This window comes from Crotalus tigris, unplaced genomic scaffold, assembly GCF_016545835.1.
Source record: "Crotalus tigris isolate CLP2741 ecotype Arizona unplaced genomic scaffold, ASM1654583v1 scf7180000023654.2194447, whole genome shotgun sequence".
NCBI classification, from domain to species: domain Eukaryota; kingdom Metazoa; phylum Chordata; class Lepidosauria; order Squamata; family Viperidae; genus Crotalus; species Crotalus tigris.
This window is the reverse complement of record NW_024100101.1, coordinates 1,207,767-1,227,156: the sequence shown is the minus strand read 5'-3', so window position 1 is coordinate 1,227,156 and position 19,390 is coordinate 1,207,767. Positions and strand designations below refer to the sequence as shown.

The 19,390-nt window shown below is 39.7% G+C and overlaps 1 protein-coding gene across 3 annotated transcripts in view; it reads left to right on the top strand.

The window, feature by feature from the left end:
• UNC5B (unc-5 netrin receptor B) overlaps positions 1 to 19,390 on the top strand; it is a 210,798-nt gene that overhangs the window by 175,815 nt on the left and 15,593 nt on the right. For 2 of the 3 annotated variants that reach the window (XM_039320507.1, XM_039320506.1), the window contains exons 5-10: positions 4,448 to 4,628; positions 5,993 to 6,160; positions 8,060 to 8,224; positions 13,774 to 13,806; positions 17,196 to 17,390; positions 18,552 to 18,941. In XM_039320507.1, the coding sequence (XP_039176441.1) occupies positions 4,448 to 4,628; positions 5,993 to 6,160; positions 8,060 to 8,224; positions 13,774 to 13,806; positions 17,196 to 17,390; positions 18,552 to 18,941 (1,132 nt within the window). The remainder of the gene's footprint in view (positions 1 to 4,447; positions 4,629 to 5,992; positions 6,161 to 8,059; positions 8,225 to 13,773; positions 13,807 to 17,195; positions 17,391 to 18,551; positions 18,942 to 19,390) is intronic. The other variant, XM_039320508.1, reaches the window with a different exon arrangement.

Here is a 19,390-nt window from a genome sequence, read left to right as displayed (position 1 = left end):
TAGTCCTCAAACCTTACAATCTATCAGTAATCATTTGATTACTCTCCCCAAAGTGATTTACGACCCAGTTTTGAAGTTCTGACATTTGCCCCCTCCCATGGCCACATGAACACAATTTATGTCATTGTTGTCAGAAACCAGCACTTACATCCAGTTGTCTCACAGCAAACAGTGGGTTCGCTTAATGACCACTGTAAAACAGGTCATAAAAATGGGTCTGGTCCCATGGTGACCTGCTTTACAGCCATCATGACTTATGACCATAATTGCCAGACTCAATTAAGGTTGTAAATCAAGGACTACTGATACCTCATAATTACCTGCATCTGCTCATATTCTTACAATTGTAACATCTGTTTACTAAATTGCATGCCCCATTCTTTGTGTCTGGTTTATTTCTCAAAAGCTTGGGAAAATATCTTAGCCTGTATTGCAGTTACAATGCTACATGTTACTCCTTTGTAGTATCCCTATTGGTAGGTTAGGATATATCAGTACCCACTGCAAATAAATCTTGTGGGCTTTGGTACATGTCACAATCAGGCTAAGGCATGGAAGAGTTGGAAGCCTTTGTATACCCTCCATTATAAGGTAGCGCCATCTATCCACCTGCAACCAAGCCGGATTGATCTCCACATCTCATAAATCGCAATGTTCAACAGCAGCAAGCAGAAGCGCCAGACACAACCTGTGCAGAAGGCAGAACTGGCCCTTGCTCAAAGCAAAAGATATACTGTAGAAGAAGCATCAGTGTCCAATGGCAAAGATCTTGACTCGGTCATAAATTCCACTTGGTGGTCTTTGAGCCAGATTTCCTCTTACAGCCAGACGAGCCATAAAGGGATTTGTGAGAATTAAATATGGGACTGTTGCAGAAGGGCCTCAGATTTTTGAAGAAAGGGTAGAAATGTTTTCTAAGGCACAATTGCAAGCGTCCAGGTGAGCATCCCAAGAAAGAAAGAGAAGGATTCCAATGAAACATTGAACTGATTATACCAGCTTGGCAAAATTACTACCTTTCTGAGTATAGATGGGCATAATGTGAGCTGTAATCACATACATTTGGAAGGTCTGTGTTGGGGAGGACTAAAGTAGAGGTTTCTTGTTTAAAAAAAAGGTGGGACACATCTGGAGTTGGGCTTATAATTTGGAAATCCTAGGATGTTTTCTCTGTTTGTTGGATGACCATCCCTTTTTTAGATACTAAGTGTTTCTCCTAACTGATGATTCTGAGTCTGAATTTCCTCTCATGCTAGCTATGAAAATTTTTATGTTCAAGTAGTTGAGCATCACCCACAAGATATTTGTGATGTAACAGCAGCAAAGGAAACAGAAAATTTCCCCAAGGAAGAAGTTGTGTGTCCTGCCTGCAAGCTATGGAACACACTTCCCTGGAGGTTCTGCCTGGCCTCTAATCACTCAGCCTTTTAAAAATCTATAAGAATGCATCTCTTCCACCAGGCTTTTAACCGTCACTTTATTTTACTAACTATTTCCCAGTAAATTTTAATCTGTTTGCGTATTCCATTTTTGTTTTCTACAGTTAGTTAGCCTCCTTGCCAGAGTAGAAACAGAGGATATAAACCAACCACCAACCAAATAAATAAGTACATTCCCATAGTGGAATCCTGAAAGGGAGCTGATACGATTCACTCATTCATATGGTCCTATTGCGGTCAGACTAAATTTAATCGCGTTCATAATCTGGGTTTTGAGAGGTTCAATATCTTCTGTGCTTTTCAAGAGAATTAAATCACAATAGGCAAGTGGCATAGGTAAAGCAATAAACAGCCCCAAACTGAAAAAAAATAGAATAAGACATTGAATTTGGGGGCAAGGCTGCCTGTGACATAACTCAATGTTCATGGGCAGAAGACAGCATGGCTACATAATCTCTGGAGATCCAGGGTTGCTTGCCTGGGAAAAATGCTGGGGAAAAAATCTGGACCAAATTTTAAAGCACCAGAGTTGAGGTTCTCTGTATCTAAATCTTCCTTGATAATTGTAGAGTTAATCCACCTAGACGTGCTAGGAAAATACAGGTAGTCCTCAGTTTATAACAGTTATATTAAGTGACCATTTGAAGTTACAATGGCATTGGAAAAAAAGTAATTTATGATCATTTTTCCACACTTAACAACCATTGCAGCATCCCCATGATCATGTGATCAAAATTCAGACGCTTGGCAGCTGACTCATATTTATGACAGCTGCCGTGTCCCTGGGTCATACGATCACCTTTTGCAAACTTCTTATAAGCAAAGCCTGATTCTCTTAGCAACCGTGTTACTAACTTAAGAACTGCGGTGATTCACTTAACACCTGGGGCAAGAAAGGTCGTAAAATGGGGCAAAACTCACTTAAAAACTGTCTTGCATAGCAACAAAATTTAGGGGCACAATTGTGGTCGTAAGTTGAGAACTACCTTTCCTTTCTGATTCGTCAGTTCAACTGTTTCCTTACCTCCCACAGAAGTTTGTAATATCTCATTAGGTATATTGGTTTAGGAAGATATACATCTCCTGACTTACCTTCCTTCTTTCCTTCCTTCCTCTATTATTAATAATATTTTTTTAATTATTATTAATAAAAAAATTCTGATCGTTGAGATATATTTTCTTCTAATTGCCAGCAGTTGGTAATGAAAAACCTCCCGCCTTCCTCCCACAGCTGGGCACATCTGTGCTTTCCCTTGAAGATGCCTATGCCTTGAGAAGGTGAATAATGATAGGGAAATGTATCACTTTCCCCATTGTAGATTGTTAATAAATCATATGAAGTTTCAGCTTTACCCAGAATTTCTGCCCAGCCGCCATCTTCTTCCTTCAGTTTACACTTCTCAGATGCAGATTTGTTTCCTCAAGTCTCTACAACTGCAGTAAAATTCCAGCTGTGAATGTTGGCACCTAGCAGACAGATGTTTATGATCCAAAATGAGCCTGTTAGGGAAATGAGTTGCCAGGTGATGATGGAGTGGGATTGTGATGGATAGCACCACGCTGGCCCCCCCCCCCCCCGTCTGTTTTCATTATTCAGCAGAAGTGTTTATTTTAGGCAGTGGATCTGTTATTCTGACATCTAATAATGTGCTTAACCTCAACACCTGTTCCATCCTGCCACCTACATAGGCTGATCAGCCATTAACCCCTGACAGAATTTAGTAAAGAAAACACTGAACAAATTGTTTGCAGAGAAGGGGATAGAAAAAGAACCATTAGCACTTGGCAAGATCAACAATCCCTGGACTTTTCCTCTGGACGTAATTTCTTCTGCTCTGCTGCAGACTTTGGTTCTCAGTGAGATCTGCACAAAAAATGGTGCAGTGCAGGAGCTGGGCAGTTGCTCAGACTGGTTCCTCTTTCTCCAATAAAGGCTGCTAAGTTTCAAGAATGGGTACATTATGTCACATGGAGGAGATGTCCAAAATCTATTGTCTCTCTATATTTTGTCACGGTTGGGATAAAGGATTGGTTCCATTCTGGCACTAAATGTGCATAGAATCTGGAGCATGAGAGACTACCATCATAATGTCTTGATGGTTCTGCAGCAAACTTTCAGTTCCAGGAACAATTCTAGTTTAATTATTTTTTCAACATGTCACTCATATGGTCTAGAAGCTTAGAGCAAATGTATATAGTAGTAATTGATTTTGCATTTCCTTCTTTCCCTTCCTCCCTCCCTCCCTTTTCCTTCCCTTCCTTCCTTCCTTCCTTCCTTCCTTCCTTCCTTCCTTCCTTCCTTCCTTCCTAGATTTTCTTTGTCTAGGGATGGATTATTGAACAGAGCCCTGGCTTGAGAATCATGACTTTCACAATATGACTTTGGCACAATTAGGCAAAGCAGAATATAAATGCAGCCAAGTAATGATCTGGTCTTTGCTACTTTGCAAACAAACAGCCAGACAAATTAACCATTCCAGACCCAACCATTTGAAAACAAAGTTAAAAATAGAATTGCCTGTACGTAAGAAAAACCATCCTTTCTCAAATAATGAGCAAAACCAGGTGCATTTTAGCATTCTTTCTCTATAACATCTCTTCCAGTTTACTGAGCTATCATTTTATGGTAATTGCTTGCAACAGCATGAAATAATTCTGTACATACCTCTCATGCCATGTTTCACATGTTGGAAGCACCAGTTAGGGCTTTCTATTATGTGTTACGTAAGACAAGAAGCCATTTGTACTTGCTGTGTGTATTGACCTCTACAACTCCTCATCAATTTTGGGTGGCAAATTGCTCAGACTACTTAGGCGAGGCTATACTTCAAAGACAATCACAAATTTACAATTTTAATCTGCTGTTGGAGTAGAAGGAACTATTTTGGGCAGGGATCTAATTTTTATTTCTGATGATAAGAGTTGTGAATGTCTTTTCCTTTGTTTTCTGCCTGTCCCAACCTTTTATCACCTGTTATTTTTTTTTCTCTTTCCAAAACTTAATATAGGTGGAGTGGCTGAAGAACGAGGATGTGATTGATGCTTCCCAGGATACAAACTTCCTGATAACCATAGATAACAATCTTATCATCAAGCAGGCTAGGCTTTCTGACACAGGCAACTACACCTGTGTGGCAAAAAACATTGTTGCTAAACGGCGGAGCACCACAGCTACAATCATTGTTTATGGTAATGATTTGTTGAAAACTTGGGTGGGAGTCTGAGTGCGGGAGAATGTGAGGAATATAATTTGTTGCAGTTGCTGATCTTACAAAAGTTAAACAAGTTCAGACTCGTTATACTGGGAAACCATCAGGAAATATAAGGGATATCGGCTAGACTTAGAAGATAAAATACCATACCAGAAATAGGTAGTGGAAAACCAGTTCTATGTTGTTGCTAAGAAAACAGCATGAACACATCTAAGAAGTTGTTAGGGGTTGCACATGACTCAAAGGAGACTACTCTATCTTTAGTTTATTTGGTTTATGCAAACCTATGAGAAGCAGGCATTTGAAATGTGACCCAATCTTGTGCATTGCTCATTCAGAACCAAATCTCATTGATTTCATGAGGATTTCTAGCCTTGCAAGCACGCATGAAATTGCAACATAGGTCTTTGGTTTAATAAACAACTAGGTACATTTAACAAAGATGTACAAAAGACTTTCACATTTCTTGAACGGAAGCAGGGAATAGGCAACTCAGAGAAGAAAGGATGCTATTTCTGGTGAAATTTACAGGACTGCTTGGAATAACTTATAGAATCAATCATTTCCCATTCTTACCACATGGAACCCAATTATGATATACTAGTAACTGCCCTGGTTTATTATCTGAAATATGAAGAGCAAGCAGAAAGCATCTTAGAATCAACATGAAGAACGTCTTTGCTGGATGTTCTTCTCTCTCAACAGATTTATCTTAATTGCCTTTATTCATTCTCTCCATAGACTAGGATTTCCAAACAGATATTCAGCAGCAATTCTACTTTTAAGATATGAATTTTTCCTTCTGTTACCAGGATTTCCTGAGGACTAAGCCTGGCATCTTTGTGTATTGATCTTTGTTACTTTTCCTAATTCTCTGAAGGATTTTCTCAATTTAATTTCTTTAGCCAATACCAAATTCTCAACAAATTCTGACCATATTCCTAGAGTTCTGTTGAAATGTGTATTCCTCTACTTTCCATATATGATTGGGGGCTAGTTCTCATATTATCTCAGAAATAGCCCCCTTTGGTTTTGACTTATCCTTATCCTCTTGATTATAAGAAACCAAGTAATATCTTCCAGAAGAATGTTCATAATAGCTAGGACAACCATTATGATGAACAACTGCTGCATGTCTAAGAAGATGCCTACAGTATAGAACAGGGGTCTTCAAATATGGCCCTTTTATGACTTGTGGACTTCAACTCCCAGAATTCCATGTAGTTATTGCCTGTGGCAAAATGGCAGTGTATGATTTCACTGAGAGAAAAGATGACTTGTTAGGAAGTTGTGTTTCAGTTTTTTCCCTCACTTTGTTTTTGTTTCCTTTTTCACTCCTAGTGAATGGTGGCTGGTCTACCTGGTCAGAATGGTCTTCATGCAGCAACCGTTGTGGCCGTGGATGGCAGAAACGTACACGCACCTGCACCAATCCAGCACCACTCAATGGTGGCTCTATTTGTGATGGACAATCTTTCCAGAAGATTGCCTGCAGTACCATGTGCCCAGGTAGGTACATAGGGGGAGGATATTCCTTTTCAGTTTCTTTGCATGAATTCTGCACTCATTTGTCCTCTTTAAGGAGGCTAATAATGATGTTACTAAGAGTTGAGCCTCTAATCTTGAATTATGAGTTTCTGTCATAAGGAAAAAGATGACTCATTTTTTAAAATACTGTATTTCCTTTACTCTTTTGGATCTGAAGAATGGTCAACCTGCTCTTTTGCTCCTCTGAAGCAATTATTTGCAGCTTGCTCCTGACTTTACTTCTTGACCAGCAAAGTCTCAACTATTTTTATGAATATTTGCCTTCCTGTGCTGTCCTGCTCACACACACACACACACACACACACACACACACACACACACGCACACACATAACTGTGCTTTAGTGGGTAACCCAGAACTGTTCCAGTTAAGTCCAGCCACAAGCAGACTACAAGAGGCTTCACAAAGCAAGAAAAATCCAGAGTTCACAAGGTCTGATCCAAGTCAAGGTACGGTGTCAATCCAAAGCAAGGCGAGAATCACAATGATCAGAAAACACACAGTTAGGAAATGAACACATTGTTCTCAGCATTGCTTCCAACTGTCTGCTGTGCTAAATAGCCAGCTTCTGATGCAGCCCATCAAGAAGGCCAAGGCTTTCTCCTCATGAGTAATCTGGTTGACCTTCTCTGCTCCTGCCTTTTCTCTTCCCTATGTGTTCTTGGATCAGGTGCAGAAGGCAATTCCTCTTCCTCATCACTGACCAGCTATAGCTGCATGCTTTCCCCACCCGAAGCCTCAGGGCTGTCATGCTGCAGTTGTGCTTGAACCAAATCCTTCTCAGACAGGTGCTTGGAGCCATTAACCAATTCCCCTCCAGATGTGCCTAGAACTGGTTCATCTTATATATATATAATTCTCATAATCTCCTGTAAATGTCACAGCATCTGCTAGCAGCAAGATCAGTGGTGGGATTCAGCCGGTTCACACCGGTTCAGGAGAACCGGTAGCTAAATTTACCTGAATTTGGAGAACTGGCTGAACATCCAGTCTAGGCCTCAGAGGCCTGGAGGAGGCCTCCCAGGCCTAGAACAGCCCACCAGAAGTGCATGATGCCACTTCCGGAAGTCCATTCTAGGCATCGGAGGCCCAGGCCTGCATCAAATATGAGAACCAGTTGTTCAGGTATTTGAATCCCACCACTGAGCAAGACATATTGTTCCAAAGTACTGGCAAAAAGAACAATCTTCTTACACTTGCGGCCTGGAGAGACAAAATAGGATAAACATTATAGTAAGGAAAACAGTAAAAGCTGCTTTGTGAGAATCCAGGACATTTTAATCTAGTTACTGTTTTTTTCCAGCTTCAGGAGTAAAATGCATGTAGTTTATGACAGAATACTGGACCCTAAGATAAATCATGCTGCAAAATGCATTTGCTTGATGAATTTGTTCCATTTGGTATGGATTTTGAATTTATATCTTATGATAAATTGAGATTAGAATTTGCAAATGTTGCAAGAACACTTTGAGGTAGCCAAAATTATGACCTATGAAGTAGAACGTTTTTATTTTAGATTACATATATCCCCTTTATCCCACCAGATAACCATAGGCAGATCTTGGTGTCTTAGCCCACCCAGCTAATAATAAATTGCATAAATAAAAAAGAAATTATTCTCAGTCTGGGAGAACTCTAAACAGTGTACATATACTGAAATTAAAGCAATTGCAACATTATAATCATGATTTCAATGCAAAATTCAAAACTTAATACCAGCCTTGATCAGCAGCAAAAAAAAAAAAAACCAATCAAAAGCCTTCTGGAATAGCCCATTTGACAAGCTTCCCCCTTTTATGCCTATGGATTTCTGATTAGTTTTTTCTGTGCTCATGTGCTCTTTTTGGGGGGGGAATGCAGTCGATGGAGCTTGGACTGAATGGAGCAAGTGGTCAGCCTGTAGCACCGAGTGCACGCACTGGAGGAGCCGAGAATGTATGGCCCCATCTCCCCGAAATGGAGGCAAAGATTGTAGCGGCGTCCTGCTTGATTCCAAAAACTGCACCGATGGGCTCTGTATGCAAAGTGAGTCAATACGCAGAGGCTGGGAAAGAGGGCTAAGATGAAGAGTCAGTAACGTTCATGGTGATGATTGAGATCTTTTTAAGACCTTGTAAACTATGAGACACCTGCCGTGAGGCACCATTGGTAAGACATGATTGCTGAATCTGTCTGCTCCCAGCTTCTCTAGGATAGTTTTAATGTTTTAGCCTAAACTAGTCCTTTGACCACAAATTGCTGCATCACTTGTAGGATAAAGTTCATGCTTGCAAATCTGGAACATTATATATTTACAGAGTAATGCTGAGGTTCAAATTCCTACTGAGTACTTTCTAGCAGCAAGCTGTGTGTTCATACTATGTTCTGCATAAAACAAGCCATTTTACCAGCCTTTTCAGTGAATAATTTCTGGAAGGTGATTTGGGATCTCAGGTAGGAGCAATTTGTAAGGATACATGCTTTGGGATTGAGCTGTAGATACTGAAAGTCAATGGAAACAAATTTCACGTACTTGTGGCTCAGTTAGCAATTGCTTGAAACTAAAGTTGGCATCACTCAAAAGAATCTCATCTTCGTTATACAGATAGTCCTTGAGTTATGACCATAATGAAGCCTGTCCATTTTGGTTGTAAATCAAAACAATTGTAAAATGAGAAATTCTATGGCAGCTCTCGTAAAAGAAATGCTGTGTTCCGTAAGTGAACTTCAATGGTTATTAAGTGAGCCAATGATTATTGATGCAACTTGGCCAAACACTGGAAGTAACTGCCAATTTTTGGCAAAACCATAATAAAATATGGTCATGTGACCATGGGTGTGTGTGTGTGTGTGTGTGAGAGAGAGAGAGAGAGAGAGAGAGAGAGAGGGAGGGAGGGAGGGAGGGAGGGAGGGAGGGAGGGAGAGAGAGAGAGACCATCAGAACTTCAGTTCCAAGTTACCTTTTTTGGGCCAAATAGTAAGGACTGATCAAAAGTCAAGAACTACCTGTATTTCATTAAAAATGAACATTTGTGTGATCTGCTGACTAATTTTCTTCTGGGAGATACATCATTTAAAAAAAGCCAAGACAATGACTGTATAGTGAAAATTAGTGAATAAAGTACCTCCGCTTCTTGACAAATTTTGAGTCACAGTCTTGAAGATTAATATTCTGCAACCAACGTGTAAGTATCATTCTTGATATATTTGCCCCTCTATTTAACATTCCTTGATATTAATGCAGGCGAAAGGGCTATTAGGTAGAGCTAAATGCTTCTATAAGAGAATAGCAGGCATTTCATCTGAAAATAACGTATTGGGTTTGTTTTTTACACCTCAGCATACAAGATTATTTTTGCATCAGGTCTCAGATTAAAGGATCAGGAATAAGCCGTGATATATTTATTTGGCTGGTTAGTTTCAATGAGTTTGTGAAATTTTCAGTACAGGTAGTCCTCGACTTATGACCACAATTGAGCCCAAAATTTATGTTGGTAAGTGAGTTTTGCCCCATTTCATGACTTTTCTTGCTACAGTTGTTAAGTAAATCATTGCAGTTGTTAATTAGTAACCCAGTTGTTAAGTGTATCTGGCTTGCCCATTGACTTAGCTTGTCAGAAGGTCACCCCCCCCCAAAAAAAAATCACATGAAGCCCGGGACACTGCAACCGTCATAAATATGAACCAGTTGCCAAGCATCTGATTTTTAATCACAGGACCATGGGGAATGCTGCAATGGTTGTAAGGATGAAAAACAATCATAAGTCACTTTTTTTAGTGCCGCTGTAACTTTGAACAGTCACTAAATGAATTGTTGTAAGTCCAGGACTATCTGTACGTCACACTAATTAATGTTACTGCTTTCCCAGCATACACTTTGGTAGCATCAGGAATGTTGTCAGGCAGCTGCACTCTGCAGCAAATACCTACTTCAGTATTATAGTTCTTTAGGGCTTCAGGTGTAACTTGGAAAGGAAGCTGTTGGACCGTATCCTCTGTCTGGTTTGCACATTTACAGATGATCCATAATCTCACGGTAAGCCAGCCAGTAGCTGGTCCGTCACAAAAAAGCGGCAGGCCAAGTGAGCGTTAGTGTTTTTAACCTATAGCTTTTGTGTGGTCCAAATCCATCTGTTCTAAATAAAGTCGGGAAGAACAGAAGAGCCAATATATTTATTGCTCCCATTTGAGAAATACAAATAAATTACCTGATGAAGCAAAAGACCAAACTTTGCTTCCGTAAATGTCTCTGAGTTTTTTTAATGAGCAAACTTTCAACACTCAGATGGATTGTTTTCCCTGCGTGTCGGTGCTGCCACCTGCTGTTGTCACATGTACTTCTTTTGTGACAACACATTGTTTTGCTATCCTAGAATACCATCCCTTGAAGCATGCCTCTGCAGTTTTAAATAAAGCTGTTGAATTGATCCATTGTGGAATTGATCCATTGTGGCACATAGTAGGGGAAAGAAGAGATCAGATTCTCAGTCTTTGCACAAAACCTATTATATAACAATATGATTGGAAATAAATGGAGCCTCTTTGACAATTGCTGACTCTGGGGAAGTTCATGGGTGGAGAAAATTAAGGCATCATAAGAGCCAAAGTCAGGGGGCATTTGCTGCCATATGCAACATCACACCATGCAAGCTAACTGCTGGTAGTTAATTAATTCTTAGCAGAGGAAAGGGTACTGAAAAGAAAATACCCAATGCTACAATACTGAGAATATTCATTATATTGAAAATACTACAATATTCAGAGATGCAAAAAGATCACTTTTCCTCCCAATCAATAAATTATCTCCAAAAGCATTGGCAGGGAAGGTCAGAAAGTCAAGATGGTGAACTCAACTGATAGAAACCATAGGCCTTTTCTAAGTATGTGCAAAAAAGGGGTTGCAGTGGCTCAGCAATTAAAGATGCTGAGCTTGTCAACTGGAAAGCTGATAGTCCAGGTTCAAGACCTGAGTGCCACGTGATGGGGTGAGCTCTCTTTACTTGACCCAGCTCCTGCCTACCTAGAAGTTCAAAAGCATGCAAATGTGAGTAGATAAATAGGTACCACTTCAATGGGAAGGTAACAGTGTTTCATGTCCCTCAGCGTATAGTCATGCTGGCCACATGACCACAGAAATGTCTTTGGACAACGCTGGCTCCTTTGGCTAAGAAACAGAGATGAGCACCCCCCCCCCCCAGAGTCAGGCACAACTAGACAGGGGAAACTTTTAGGTATGTGCAAATACATGTATAATATAAAAAGGGATGGAGCTTCAATCATGTGCTCATGTCCATCAACTTGATTTTTTTTATTGGCCCCACAGCTGTACCCACTCTTTCCTATATAGGAACCGAACAGAGATGAATGAATAAAATCTGAATTAGCACTACAAAGTTCATGCTCTTCTCTCCCATACCACTGACAAAGAAGAATATAATGCACAAAAAATTGTCTTGATGAATACTTTAGTCTTTAAAATGCCATAAGATTCTTCATTGTGTCTCTACAAAAGATGTATTTGGAGTGTCTCTCTTTCAAGATGGATGTGATGGGCTCAGAAGGGCACGTGGAATGTTATAGATCACAAAGGAATTTCTAATGTAATGTGCAAACCAGATAAATGACACTTCAACTAATCTGAGCATTGTTTAATAGTTTTACATTTTGATGGCTGCCAACCTGTGTCCAAAATTGTATCAGTGAGATACAATTTTGAGTAAGTATGCATATTGATGGCCTCTAAACCATCAAGTAGATGGGTAGGTAGGTAGGTAGGTAGGTAGGTAGGTAGGTAGGTAGGTAGGTAGGTAGGGATGGATGGATGGATGGATGGATGGACAGATGGACGGACGGACAGAGAGATAGACAGACAGAATAGAAATACCTCAGGTTACAAAATGTTATAAAAATGAGCCATCTTATTTCTTTTCAGTCTAGGTCCATAGTGGCGAACCTATGGCACGCGTGCCACCTGTGGCACGCAGAGCCCTCTCTGTGGACACGCACACCATTGCCCCAGTCCTAGACCTTCAGCTGGATTTTATAAAACCTTTTTGCTTTAGGCCTCCGCCACTGTGTGCAAAAAAAAAAAGGTTCAATCAATCAATTTCAGCTTCTTGCGGGGAAAAAAAAAGATCTTGCAAAGTTGGAATTGATTGATTGAACTTTTTAGTCCCATCCAGTCTGCCGTTACTATCACAGCCATGCCCACTCAATGGGCCACACCCACCCGGCACCCGATGATACATAAGTGGGTTTTGGGTTAAAGTTTGGGCACTCGGTCTCTAAAAGGCTCGCCATCACTGTGTTATGTCATATCACTGGGAGAAATCCTTGTAAAGATATTAGTTTGACAATAAGTTGGCAAATTTAGTTTACATGGAGCTCTAAAAACATAGGACATATTTTAGAGTTATAGACTCAAATTGCATTTTGTTGAGATAGAGAATGTAGATTCTCTATTTTAACAGCAATTAAAAAGAATATCAGTATACTTTTTCTTATTGAGAAACAGGAAAACAGAAAATCAGAATTAATGATTCTGTTGGTTTTCCTCCAGTTTTCCTAACATGCAGCTAGATCAGAATTGTTCTACAGCTTCAGTTTGCTATATTGCACTTAAGCAGCTATGTTCCAATTCAGTAATATGTGGGCAGTTTTGATGTTTGTTAGTTTGATCTATATAAGGGAATCTCAAGAAAAAAATGTAAAAGAGCCAGGTTTAGTGTCTAGACACAAAACCGTGTACAGGAAACTAATCAAATAGGTGGAACGTATTGATATACACGTGTAATTGCATAAACACCTTTGATCATGAAAGTGGGAAGACAGGATAAATGAGAAAGGAGACAGTTTGTACTTTGGCACAGATGAGTTATTAGACGATGCATATCTCTTTAACAAGAAATATTATGAGCTTTAGGACAAGAGGAGACAACTCTGAAGCAGAAAAGACAACAAGGACTCTAAGAAAGCATAGCTTCCCTGAATAATTGCCAGAAGCAAATGACATGGAATTATTGCTTCTCTGGTTGAATGCTTAGATTTGCTGTGTCTTGTTATTTACATTCTAAGGTAGACATAGAAGTATTTAAATTGTGTATATGCTGATTCATATCTCTTGATGTACATGTAGCAAAAATGACTGTAATTTAAATAGAAATGCAGTGTAACATGCCCATGTGGAAATGGTGACTGAGTGAACTGTATAGGTGCTCATAATGAAGGGGCTGCTAAGACTACCTGACAGGTCTTTTATACTGCACAAGATGGTTTTTAAGCAGAGGATTCTTTAAAACAGTAGAGCTCATGTCCATCACATGATGCTGCTCTTGGGTTCTACTTAAACACTGCTTAAAAGGTAAAGGTGGTGCAGCAGCTGTATGAAATGCCAATTTTCTTTTAATACATGATTTTCTTCTGCATGTAGTTTTTATGTTCCATTGTGTTTCAGTTTCCATCCTTCCTTTTTCCTTTAGGTTTGCTGGAAAGGGTGGGGGATAATCAGCCTTTTGTTTTCTGTTATTACCATCATCATTGTCATGTCATCCTCATTTTTCAACTTTTTTTTTCCTTTAACTTTTTTCCTCTAACAGATAAAAGATTTGTAAGCGAACCCAAAAGTCACCGTAAGTCTCCATTTCACAGTCATTTCTTTTCATTGTTCTGAATTCAAGTGGTTGGATAACATTGGGTGGGAGTTTTTTTTATAAGTGTTTCTACTTCTCTGGTGTCAAGGTACTCCTGAAGAAGCTTCACTGAAGGAATAGTTCTTCATAGCTTTAGAGAGGATCAAGAGGGACAAATACAATTGAAGGAAAGCTTGGAGATGTAGCCATAAAATAAATCCATCAAAGGTCCAATGGATTTTGCAAAAGCAAAAGGTTTATTTTTTAGAGTCAAAGGCATTTTTACTTTAAATTTGGTAGCTGAGATACAACAGTCTTCACCTCAGTATTAAAATTGAATTATTAAAAGCCAGGCCCCAGAAAGAAAGAGAAATACATAAATCTCTTGCCTTCAAGATTTCCCAAAATACTCACTTTAATAATTCAAGTCTTTTTGTTCCTTCATTTCTTAAAAAGGTGATAATAATGCTCCAGTTAACTGCTCAGTAAAAGGAGAAGGCTCTATTATTGGGGCCTTGATTGCAAAAGTACTGGTATGATTGAGAGAAAGTAGTAATTAGTCTTAATTATATTTGCACTATTTATAATTATAACGGGATTAGCTGGACATCTCCCTCTGAGGTTAGAGAAAGCCTCCCGCTGTGAAAGAGAAATTCTAGCATCTAGAATTTTTTCTTCTAGTTCTGTGCCATTGCCTGGAAACTCTTGCATTGGACAAAACATGGAGTATGTTAAGACCAGAATCCTAAGTGGTTCTAAACTAGTTTTCTTCTTTTTCTTGCAAAAACACAACTGGAAGGCTGAAGAGATCTCTCTGCCCTGCTTTCCTCTCTGTTGGACTGCCAACTCACATGAGGCTTTGACTTCCTTTCCCAAAATACCATACTATACCCTGACACATCTTTTCTAGCTAGATAAATAAATAATAGCAACATACTCAGTTCTGAGTAGATCCTCCAGAACTATAGGTAGTCCTTGACTTGCAACAGTTCATTTAGTGACTGTTCAAACGTAGGATGGCCCTGCAAAAAGTGACTTATGACCATTTTCACATTTATGACCGTTGCAGCAACCCCATGGTCACATGATCAGAATTCAGGCACTTGGCAACTGACTCGTATTTATGACGGCTGCAGTGCAACCTTCCAACAAGCAAAGTAAATGGGGAAGCCGGATTCACTTAACAGTCTTGTTGCTAACTTAACAGCTGCCCTGATTCCCTTAACAACTGTGGCAAGGAAGGTCACAAAATGGGGCAAATTTCACTTTTAATAACTCACTTAGCAACAGTTGTGGTCATTGAGGACTGCCTGCAATAGAAACATATTCAGTTCCATGCGTATCTTCCAGAACTATATTTCACTTAAATCTTCACAAGATTGAATTCAACAAAATCCCAGTAGAGAATCCAACCAAACTGTGGGCTTTCTCCCTGTAAGAATCTTTTCCTCTCTTAACTTGGGTCTTCTTTTTCTCCTTTCCCTGATTTTTTTCTTGGCCACCAGTAACTTGTCGATGGCTTGTAGGCAGTGGTGGGATTCAAATATGTGAATAACCGGTTCTCTGTGTGGATGCCACTTCCAGCAGTCCATTCTGGGCCTGGGCAACAAAAAATTAGCTACCGGTTCTGCCAAAGTGGTGTGAACTGGCTGAATTCCACCACTGCTTGTAGGGCATCTGCCAGGCCTCCCCCCCCCCCGTTTTTTGTTTTGTGGGAATTGGGAGTGTTCCTGTCAGCCCTTCCCTTTGCCAACCTCTGAGGGGAATTTTCCATAGCGGCTGCTCTCGGAGGCTATAAAAGATCAAAGCATGTGCTCTCAATTGAACATGCAGCATAAAATGTGGTCATTGGTTCTGCTTCAGGGGGATCCGGCATAGAATAATTTTCATCATTATTAATTTAGGGCTTTTCCCTCCTCCTCCTCTAAAGTCCATTAAAAATCAAATGAAGGGTTAGTAAAGATTAACACTGTATCCTGATAGGTTTCCGGGATATGGGATAGATTTGGAGCTGTCTCCGAAAACTTTTACACTCTAATCCCCTTGCCTGTCTTTATTCCCACTCCAAAATTCTTTATTTTTGTGAAGCGTGAAGAGCCATTCCTTAGTTCATGGACAGGCCATAGATGTTGCTAAACTAGAACTCCTTCATTATTGGAAAGAGGGGAAGTTGTACTCAGCAACATCTGGATATTACAGTTTCACCACATCGATCATCATATTCAACCTTCCACTCCCACATTTTTCTTTCTTTTATCAGATTTAAGATTGGCATCCTTTGGTGTAGGGCCATACATCTTGATGCTATATTCATCTGTAATTCAGAATAAAGTTTTCTTGATGCACCCAGGTAGTGTTAAACAGGGTTTCAAGAAGACGTTTCCCATCGTCACTTTCCGGGCTCTTTGATTTATTTGCATTACTAGCCACTCTGTCCTACAGCCAGGGATTTCCTGCTGGATGTTTATATAGAAATTAAATGGGTTTGTCCCTGGTTAGCTTTGCAAAATCAACCAAGGTTGACAACAGGCTGCCATTTGGTTGGGCATATATATATCATAATAACACTAGGGTAAATATTATATGGACGCACTGCAGGAAGATTACATGTCCTTACCAGCGTTAGTCATAAATATATACTCCAACCTCTATGCTACCTGATCTGTATTTCACATTGCACTGAGACTGGTGGAGCGAGGAATTACTTTAGTAACAGCTAATGATGGAAACCAGACAGGAGTGTTCCTCTGTATGTCTTTACTCCTCTTTATAAAATCCCCTCCATAGAAAATGTGTATTTTAAATTACCAGTTACTTCTCCTTCATTTCACTTCAATATTCCTGCTGTCCCTTTATGAAGAATCTCCCAGAGGACCACACACCATGATAAATACAGCCCAGATATAATTGCAGCATAAAAATCTCCTTAGTTCTGCTCCATATATTCTGCCTCACAGAGAAGGAGACTCCAGGACACTTGTGGCGAAACAAATCCAGAAAAGCAGCCAAGAATTTAAAAGAACGGGGATGGGGGTGGGGTGTGGGGGAATTGGAGTAGGTCATGTGAATGTTAGAGTCTTTGTTGTGCCTGGAATAAATCATCAGCTTAAATAAAGGTGAGATGAGGCCTCTTTGTAACGTTTTGAAAATAGCCAAAACCTAATCACAGCTAGAAAAAAAAATGTACCCTGGATATTCCACTGGCATTTAAGTGCTGTAGTCTTTATTTTCCTGGTTCTGATTGGCAAAAGGCAACTGGACTTTCATGGACTTTTGGGAAAAGCACTTTTGAGACTCTGACTTTTATATTTGTATAGAAAGTTTATAAATTAGGAACTGAGCAAAGAGAAAGTGACAACTCTGTCTAATCTCTCTATCTCTCTCCCTAGTACTGGAGGCATCTGGTGATGTGGCTTTGTATGCTGGCATAGTGGTGGCCATTTTTGTCTTCATTGTTATCTTGATGGCTGTTGGGCTGGTTGTGTATAGGCGAAACTGTCGGGATTTCGACACGGACATAACTGACTCCTCTGCTGCATTAACGGGAGGCTTCCACCCAGTTAATTTCAAAACTTCCAGAAATGGTAAGATCCATCTTGATCAACTATGAACGTAGCATCATGGCGTTTGTACCTTCTGTGTATTTGTGAATTTTCTCAGACAGATAGACAGAGGACAAATCAGAGATTTAGACTGATGCCTGCTTTTTTCAACCTGGACTGAATGGGCTTGTTTTCTTTACACAATAGAGTTGGGTTTTTCATTTAAAACAATAAGTATATTAACAAAAAGGATTAAATAAAATAGGGTAAAGCAAATAGCTATGGTAGGGAAGGAGGAGGAGGAGGATCCTGTTAAGTAAAAATATCCTTGGTTTCATATGATTATGAGATAACTTTCTCCATCCATTTGTACTAATGATAATTTCATTGGCAGAACTGTTCATCTTATGAAGACATTTATTGCTACAATGCCAACTTCTTTAGATAAGTTTTAATAGATAAAATGCTTCTTTTTCTTCTGTGTATCGGTTTTCATAGGAGAAATTTGTGGTATTGCTACAGAAAAAAAACTCATGACACTGTAAATATGAAATAAAATAGCCCTTTTCAACCTGATGTCCAAGTATATTGGACTGAAGACCCTATCGTCATAGTTAACATTAAAAAGGAAAATGTAATCTAACATATATCTGGAAGGTACCAGATTAGACAAGGGCCAGCATAAATATCTGCAAACCAGTGATTGCATCAGATTGGAAATTCAGATTTCATCTGATGAAATGGAATCAAGTCCACAAAAATTTCTGCCATGATCAATATGTTAACATTGAAAGATTCCAAAGAATGCTCCCATGTTTTTTTGCATCTTAAATATTATACAGATTAGATATTTTAATATTTTATCAAATCTATGCTTGAGTATGCCATTGGCATAAATTCTATGAAATACATAAAGTTAACAGATATGCCATTGAATATTTAGTAGCTTGTTTAACTAATCAGCACAAAAGCTACAAGTTAAAATTTCAATGTTTCTATTCTTTCCTATTTTAGGGCAACAAATTTGTTATTGACCACAGCAGTGGTAATCAAGATTCAGATTTGATTTACTATTTAGGCAGGGTTTTTTTTCCTCAACTCATTATAAGATGAAAATAGTTGTGGTTAATTTAATGTGTGCTCTTATTATATTACATTTGCCATTGGAAATGCTTGCAGAGCTTTTTCTGCCTTTATTTTCAGATACCCCCCAGTTGCTCCATCCTTCAGTGCAACCTGATCTAACTGCCAATGCTGGTGTGTATCGTGGTCCTATGTATGCCTTGCAAGATTCTTCAGACAAGATCCCGATGACCAACTCTCCGTTGCTTGATCCGCTCCCTAATCTCAAGATCAAAGTGTATAATTCCTCCACGGTACCCTCGTCCTCTGGGATGCACGAAGGGGCAGACCTGTTAGGAGCCATGCCCCCGGGCTCCTTCCCAGGAGACAGCTACAGGGATAATCATTTCATGAATCTAAGAAACAAAAGTATGGGCTCCCAGCAGCTTCTGACTCTGCCTCGAGATCCTGGGAATAGTGCCACAGGGACATTTGGCTGCCTGGGAGGAAGGCTCATCATCCCTGGTGCAGGTATGTCAGGGAATTCATAGCTTTTCATAAGATGAAGACTCAGTCCAGTGATGAAGCACAGTCCAAGAGAATAGCAGAATAGGCTATTTTGGAGCCATTAACTGATTGATTATGTGACATTAAGTCGGTTAAAAAAAAAGGTTTCCTTTGCCCAGTTATGTCTGACTCTAGGGGCAGTGCTCATCTTTATTTCCTAGCTGAGGGAGCCAGTGTTGTCCAAAACTGCTTCTGTGGTCATGTGGCCAGCATGACTATATGCGGAGGCACGTGGAACGCTGTTACCTTCCCATCAGAGTGGTACCTATTTATCTACTTGGATTTTGCATGCTTTCAAACTGCTAGGCTGGCTGGAGCTGGGGCAAGAACAGGAGCTCATCACACCACTACTTGGGTCTTGAACTGCCAACCTTCTGGTCAATAGCCCAATGTTTTAATCACTAGGCCACTGC